At 39.0% G+C, this 8,667-nt stretch overlaps 1 protein-coding gene across 2 annotated transcripts in view; it reads right to left on the bottom strand.

Moving 5' to 3' along the window:
* The window catches only part of LOC122524458 (uncharacterized protein DDB_G0283697-like), a 75,544-nt gene extending 71,684 nt beyond the window's left edge, over window positions 1-3,860 (bottom strand). For both annotated transcript variants that reach the window (XM_043646762.1, XM_043646752.1), the window contains exon 1: window positions 1,886-3,860. In XM_043646762.1, the coding sequence (XP_043502697.1) occupies window positions 1,886-3,418 (1,533 nt within the window). In that variant the 5' untranslated portion in view covers window positions 3,419-3,860. The remainder of the gene's footprint in view (window positions 1-1,885) is intronic.
* Window positions 3,861-8,667: the final 4,807 nt, after the last annotated feature.

Here is an 8,667-nt window from a genome sequence, read left to right on the forward strand (position 1 = left end):
CTTTCCGCCTTATTTTCATTGAACGATCCGTAACATCTGTGCCTAAGACTGTTTTAGGATGCAGAGAAGAGAGGCCGCTTCTTGACGTACGCAGAAAGCGTTCCATCTATTTACAGGATGATCGAGCAAACACAAAGATGTGCATGCAGAGAAAAAGACAAAGAAGTAGAAGAAGAATAAAAAGAAGAAGAAGAAAAAGAAAAAGAAGAAGAGAAAGGAGTTTTTGGTTGTGGGCTGAGTAGGCTATATGCTTCTTTGGATCCACAAGGAAAGATATGGCGAATGTTCATTGGCTTTGACGAAGGAGGACGAAAATAATCTTTAAAATTCGCGCTCGTTAATCAAAAGACCACTCTAACTTTTTTTCCTTTTTCTTTCAACCCTAAATTTGTAGAATTCTTTTTATCCAAGAATTCGTATCGATCATTTCAAAATGACTATTACTATTATCGCAATGTCCATAATTATACATTCATAAAAGTAAATTGATAAAATTCTTATTTCTTTTGTTACGTTAGATTCTTACAATATTAGATTTAGTTTGTCAAATGTATAATAATGCACGACAAAGAAATTGAAATTCATTCATTGATGTTACCAACTCGCGTAGAAACAAAGTTCATCATCGGCTATAGTTAACAATGTTTCCTAGTACTCGTTCATTAGTATAACACAAGTACCAGAATAACAATCAGAGTGAATGGCGCGTTTGGCAATGAAGATTGGCTTACGAGGAACATCGTTGATGAATTTACCAGATCTTCCGAAAGATTTTCAAGAGTTAAAGAGTGTCTAGTACGCATCTAAGTACGTGTTATTCAAGGATAATCTAATCTTAGGTGATGAAAGAAAGAGAGAAGCCACCAACGTCGCGACGAATGCAAATACGAAGTCGTTAATAATGTTGGTAGAACGTCGTAGATTCGAAACAGTTCTCGGAACTAGAGTACTTAACGAATCTCAAGAGAGAGAGAAAAAGAGATAGAGAGAGAGAAAGAGAGGGTTTTCGATAAGCACGGTTTGCTTCGTCGTAAGCAGCAAGACTGTTGTAGGTGTCTGACGCGATTCACGGTCCGTGGCGAATAGCACTGCCAAGGACGATCCAAAACGATCTTCTCGAGTGCAACAACAAGATAGAAAGAGAAAGAGAAACAGAGAGAAAAGTGGGGGAGAAAGAAAGAGGTTTGTCTGCTGCGTTGCATCGTGAAAGTCGATCACGAGATCAGCCGTGCGAGACCGAGAATCGCTGAAGGGTAACGTCGCATACACCCTCGAGGTCTCGAAGAATGCGAACGTGCGAAATTACCAGCTTCAACTATGCGATTCTTCGAGATTGCTTCCAGCAGATTCCCACTTGTGAATCATTTTCAAGATATCCTTCGAGTAATCTTTATCGTGGATTTATGTATCGATAAGAGTTCATTAAAACGATAGGTGTGATTTGAAGTTGGAATCTTTAGGATCAACATGATAGATGTTTATCCGATCGGGTAGACGTCTTATTGACAGAGTCGATGTCCCTCCTCGTGTGGATAATTACATTCTGATAGGAGCTTATCTTTCAAGGCCGTGATCTTAGATCGTTGCCCTTTTCAAGGATACTCGGTGAAAAGAAGAAAGAATCGATACGATGGAAATCGAAGTGGTCATCGCTAAGATCGGGATCTTCCCTCGCCAAGGTCATTTAGAAGGAACAAGAGATTCTATCTTATGGGCTCGATTTGCGGTTTCTCCTGTGCGCAATTTCCAAGTGATTTCGGATTAGATAGGGGCTGGCTCTCCGTTGAAAACTGCGATAGGTTTTTTCATACGGCTTAGAAATAAAATTGGTTTTTTCTTTTAATCGAATTAAATTTCAATGAATACGTTAGAATATTAGACTAACCGTGTTAGTGACGTCCGATTGCATGCCGGAATCATCATCGACGCCGGCCTTGATAAGATCCTCCTCCTTTTCGTTGTCCTCGGTGTTCAAGTAGTCATCGTATTCCTGCTCGAGACTCTTGGTCTTTGCTTTTCCAGAATGCTCGTCATCGTCTTTAACCACGACACTGATCACGTTCTTCGTGGGTTTACGTTCGATCTCTGCACTCGCGGACTTGATCATCGAGACTCTCATATCCACCACCTCCTCTCCCTTAGACGGCTTTTTATTTACAAGATAACTGGACGCGCTGGTCACGTAAGAAGAGCCGACGACCTTCGGACGAGTAAGATTTCTGGATCCACTGTTGTTGCTGTTGTAAGATACGCGCAAGGGATACTTTTCTATACCAACGTTCCTGTAATCCCTTTTAACCGTCGGCTTTGCCGTACTCGGATCCTCTGACGTTAGTCTTCTGATGATATCGTCGTAACTGTTCAACGGCGGCTTATTTTCGTTTTTGTAAAAATCGTTATCGAGTTCCTCATCGACATCGACATCATCGTCGACATTTCCAGTCCCGTCGTCCTCTTCCTCTTCCTTCTCGGCTTCCTTCCAAATATCATCCTCCTCTTCGTCTTCTTTCTCGCTCTCGACGTAATCCTCTAAGATTCTCTCGGTCAAGTTCGTTCTCCTTCTCCTCTGATCTTCCAGCCTGAACTTCCTCGTGCTATCGAGGTCGATGCCAGTAGCATCGTAGAATTTCTTTCCGTTACGATAACCGACCGAACTTTGCCTGTTGCCTCTCCAATCTCGTCTCCAATTGCTCCTCTGTTTCTTGGAATTTCTCCAGGGTGAATAGGACGATGATGAATAGTGATTATCGGGACCGGTATCGTCATCGTAGCGTCGCGCTGACCTTTCCTCTTCCTCCTCGTCGTTCTCCTCGCTAAAATCATCGCGAAAAGCTTCGCGGTTTCTCGAATAACTACTACCTCCTCCGCTCCCGTCGCCACCACCACTGCCACCTCCTCCTCCTCCTCCTCCAGCTGTTCCCCTGTGCCGGTTTCTGCCGAGTCTTTCTAATCTTGACCTGTGACGATTCTTCCAATTATATCTCATCGAAATCCGACGTTTCTCCTCGTCGTGATACCAACCGTAATAATTTTCTCTATGACGTCTCGGGTATCTCGACTCGTATATTCTTTCCTGATAACTTTTCCCTCTCGATCTAGGATACAACCTTTCCTCGTAAGATCTTATACCTTCGTAATCCTCGTCGTCGCCGTCGTATTCATCATCGTCTTGTCGAGAATCCTCATTTAAATCGTCGTATTCGTCGTAATCCAATTCTCGTGACCAACTCGATGATGATCGTCTGTCAACCGGCTCGTGATGATTCCTTCTGCTAATCGACGTTTCATGCCTGTGTCTGTGCCGATGTCTTCTTGGCTCGAGAGGACTATCCTCGCGATGATACCTCGATTCAACCGCGAGTAATCCGTACGCCATAAGCAATGCCAGCAATAATAACAATCTCCCGTCGCGCGTCATTTCGTCTACCTAAAGATCGATAACACCAGCTTACCTAGGATAGCTTACATCATCGGCAACATTATCCTCATATACAGATCACATCCACCCACACCCTCCTACGATTACGTCCTTCCTTCCTTCCTTCCTTCCTTTCTTTTTTTTTTCTCCTTCTATTCTTTATCTTTCTTATCTTTAACAACAATTTCCCTATGATCAGGAACACATGACCATCGTCGTCGTCGTCGTCGTTCTCGTCGTCTTCTTAATGCCGATCCACGCACGATCACTCTGACGATCTTTTCTCCACGATCGAGACATCAGTCAACGAAACACGTGGCTACCGGCGAACCGATTTTAGCCACAAATATTATCTAAGAAATAATTCATACGCGATCTTCCTTATATCGATTCCTTTCTATATTCTCCTTTTATTATATTATATTTATATTATATTATTATATTATTATTATTATTTTACTTTTCAAATAAATATTAATTATAAAAAAAGGTTTTTTCTCTCTTTTTCCTCGAATAATTCAGCTTAAATTTATTTCATTCATCGCAAGGTAAAATGTTATTTCTCTATGATTATTATTCTTATCGTTTCTTTCATCGAATCTCATAGCAATTTAACAACGGGCAAAATATAGTTCGATGATCTTTTCCAATAGAGATTCTTGAACCCATTCGATCTTCGTTCGATCCTCTTCGACGAGTGAAGGATCTGACGTGTGTGCCTGGGTCTCTGTCCTACGTCAGCGTCTGCGTATACGTTTATCTTTTGTGTTTTGTATTTGTATTATTATTTGTATGTTCGACCTATCGATTGTATCCAAGACTCGAATCGTATCTCGCGGACCGAATGTCGCGGTCGACTGAGGCCAACCGAAGCGGCCGGCAGCCTAAGAGATCGCAGGACGCACTGCGCATGCGTGCGTATATTCGTCCCCCGTCTCTCTCTCTCTCTGTCACTCTCTCTCTCTCTCTGTCTCTCTTTCCTTCTTTCTTTCTCACTCATTCTCTCTCTCTTTCATCTCTCTTCTCTCTTCTCTCTTCTCTTCTCGAATCTTCCTCTCCTTCACAGCCACCACCCCCTCCTACGCTTTCTTACTCGACTCTCCCTAGAGACTTTATCTCTGCGAGAGAAGAAGAAGAAGAAGAAGAAGAAATGTTTCAGGGAAGAAACCACAAAGAGAGTCTCTTCATCTTTCTCTCTTTCGGCAAAGGATAAGAAGAGGAGGAGAAGGAGGAGGAGGAGGTGGAACGGGGTTGAAATATGAACAACTCTCTCTTCCTTTTCGGCGCCAAACTCGATCGTTTTCTTATTTTTTGTGTCTTTTTGTTTTTTATTTTTTTTGTTTTTTATAATACGAACCAGTCATGTTATGTTAAATCAATTTACTTCGCGGAAAGATGAATTAAAATATATATACAGTGGTATATCATTTATTATTGTATTGTATTCTCAGTTTAGTTGGTGTTTTAAGTTCGATTATTATGGATATTGTGCGTGTGTGTTCTTTTTAATATTATTAGTTAACGCTTTATTTATGTATATAATATATTTTATGTGAAACACGTCGGCCCTTTTAATGATATAAGAGAATGAATTATAATTAAAAATTAGAAACGTTGTTTCTATCGTTCGAAATTTGAAATTTTTACAAAACAGATATAGCGCGAAAATTTCTATCGTAAGATATAAATAAAGTGTTACGAATCGATCGTAAAGATTTGACAATAATAACATTCTAAATGTATCGTGAAAAAGTGAAATTAATCGTTTTGATTTGCGAGCGGGCATGCGTGTATATAATAATAGATTGAAAATTCGTTAAAAGTTATCCAATGTTACTTTATTTTCACTACGTTCTAACATTGTTGCATTTCTATTAGCATATCTTTTGCCGAGTTGAACAACGGTTATCTTTTCTTTATGGTACAGAGTATGTAAAAGACAATGGATAGAATTTCTCGTAAGAGAATCGTAAGTTATTACGATGACATGGGCGTTTCGGGGTAGGACTTTGACAAGGTATTTCCCTTTCCTGCACACCTGTTTCCTTATTAACTTTCTAATGATACTACGTAAATAGGAATAAAACGATACCAACGGTGGAAAAATACTTCCGTGCGGTGACTCGTAATGCGTCTCTTCTCTCGTAAGAGAGTTGAGAGGATTGGAGAGAAGAGAAGAGAAGAGGAGAGGTGAGGAGAGGTGAGGAGAGGAGAGAAAATATCGCGTAGCTTTCGTATAAATATATACTTGTAGTGGTGACTTCGCTGCCAGACGTTTCTACGTGACGCGCAGGATTTTCTGCAAGATCCCTTCCAACGGGTAGTAGAGAAGGAAGAATAAGAAAAAGAGGCGGAGGAGGAGGAGGAGGAGGAGAGGAGGTGAGGTTACGCCGTGGAAAAATAACCATGGTGTATTAAATGCGAGAAAGGAAACGAGCGAACACGTCGAGAACGAAAGTTTGCGATAATTGTACGAAGTGATCCGTGAGATGAATCGTTTAACCACGTTTAAACGATCCGAGTTATACGTTTTTTTTTGCAATATTTAAATATAATCTAATGATATATTAGTAATATTTCTAAATTCATCTAATAGATAGTTAGAAAATCTTTTTTTTTATTCGAACATTCGTTTTAACGTGAGATATGATTCGTTGAAAATTTTCTAACATTTCATTAGGTATATATGAGCCGTTTATTTTGAAAGTGGCCTAACTCCATTCTTGGTAAGAAAACTCATATTATTCGCTTAATAATTGCCATTATTTTAATAGGAACTGTAAATTGAACACCTTTAGATACACTTAAGCAACATAACTCTCATTGTTATTCTTTACGTATATTTTGAATTGCATTGAAACGCAAACCTTTAAATATCTCAATTTAAGGTTAAATGGAGTTAGGCCATTTTCAAAATAAACGGCTCAATTATTTTAGATAAAAAAATATGTTTGATTAGAAACTTATATATTTGAATAGATTTGAAAATATTAGAAGAAAGAGAGAAAGAGAGATCGGTGAGAAGGTTCGAATGGATTTTTTCTCGTTGAAAGAGCTAAACGCGAGTAGTTTCGATTTTAACGAGGACGTAAGGGCAGGATCGACCGACCGGTCGTCCTTTTGGGTTCTCCATTCACTTTCGCGTCGCCATTCAGAGACGTCTCGACGTCGGCGGGCCAAAATCTCGGCCGCGAACGAAGAAAGAGAAGAATGAAGAAAGAAGAAACGAAGAAGAGGAAAGAGAGAGAATAAGTAAAGAAAGATAGGATCGGTAGTGCGTGCTCGACGAAGTGGAGGACTGGTTCTTTCGTTCTGCAAACGGAGCTCGTGTCGTCGTGCTTTTTGTCGCCCTTTTAGGCTGGACACCGATAAATAAACACGCCTGTTTCTCCACCAAGAAAGATGGCTATGTCCGATTCGAAATCTCGATATCTTTTCCCTCTCTTTCTTTTTTTCTTCTTCTCTTCTTTCTTTCTTTCTTTTTTTTTTATTCTTCTACGATTTGTCCCGAAGTAACGCGTTGTTGCATCGTCATTCGACCCTTTTCTCTTTCTTTCTTTCTTTCTTTCTTTCATAGCACGACAGGAAGTTGTACACCACGAGGAAAGGGAAAAGAAGGTGGAATTACACAACATTCGCTACCGCCTTTCGATACCTTTTTTTCTCGACACCCTGAGAAAGGGAAAAAAAGCATCGAGATACAAACGTTCTGACCACCTTTCGTGTCTCTCTTTTATCGATCGACTGTCTCGATTTATCTTGACCAATACCGATATTCCTCTAGTTCTCTCGTTTAGTGAGAATGTTTTGTTGTGTATATTTAATATAATGAAAAAAATAAGTTAGATTACGTGACAAACAAAAGTTGGATGGATACGTGTTGAACATCTCTAATTAATGTATAGATTTGTTATTAAAAATGAAAGTCGTAAGATATTCAAATAGGATTTTAAAATTTGTTTCAATGTTAGACCCATTGGCCTAAATTATGGGAACGAGTAGTTAGTCAAAAAGTTGTTGAATGGGACAGATTCATTAAAGATATGGACTCGTATGGACTCGTAAGGAATGAGCACGTGGAATTCAAACGTTCATCGCGAGAACGCTTGTAATCATCCTGTCAGATTAATGAGCCGAGATCTCTAGCAAGGTGAGAGAAAACTAGCTGATAAATAATGAGTCTTGAATACGTTCCGTTCGTTTAACGTGAAATTATCCTTGGCTCTCTCTCTCTAATATGTTTTCTGTGAATTCGATGTGTTTATGTATTCAACTGTTAGCGTTGAATATTACGTTAATTGTTAAATTGATAATAGCTATCATTGTTTCTAATGTCACGAATACGTCACAATTATTATTTCTTGGGGAAACGATATAACGATTAACAATTAGGTACTACGTGTACCTATATACGTGATTAAACGCATTGAATTTTATTCTATGTAAATTATTATAGAATAAATTATGCCGTAGAATGGTTTTTGTAAGAATAGCTGTCATCTTTAAGTAGATTTTCTGCGCAGAACTTGTAGATCCCGATACGCTCGGGATTAACCGAAGATATTCGTGAACACGAAGGGACATCAGTCATGCGGATTTAGGTTCAAAATGCTGGCCGCTTTCATGCCAAGATTTGTGCTCAAAGCACCGATTTGTTCCACTTGGAAGTGCTTCCTCGGCTATTGCCACGAATATCTATCCTGCCCATCGTTTCAAGTTTTCCGCGTGTTCGAGTAGAGAAGAAGATTTTACTGAATGATCGATTAATCTGTTGTTTCCTCATGTTACAATTTTCTAATCGTAGAAATATCAAGAATACGTGAACCGAGGAGATAGTAAAAAGGAGGATAGTTTTTCCCTTTCTTTTCATTTCTTTGTTTTCTTTTTTTATTTTTCTTTTTTCTTTTTCAATAAACGAGAGCTTTCTAAATAGATCGATGGAAATTATTAGGTGAGAAAAATAATATAAACTAATCTATCGTATCGTACGTTGACACTTCCGACATCGATGTTAACGTCTCTTTCGTTCTAGTTCAAAGAAGGTTATCAACGTAGATTAAGTTCTTAAGCCTACGCAATGATAGATTCGTCTTAGAAATTATTTTCTATTCATTATGATCCCGCACATAATTATTATTCGTATCAAACCTATTCATGAAAATTCTGACCAAATTGAGAAATATTAATTATTATTTCTGAGTTCGTTTGGTTTTAATTTTTTTGTTTTCTTTTTCTTGAAGATAATCAAG

Source organism: Polistes fuscatus, unplaced genomic scaffold, assembly GCF_010416935.1.
Source record: "Polistes fuscatus isolate 324 unplaced genomic scaffold, CU_Pfus_HIC Scaffold10, whole genome shotgun sequence".
NCBI lineage: Eukaryota > Metazoa > Arthropoda > Insecta > Hymenoptera > Vespidae > Polistes > Polistes fuscatus.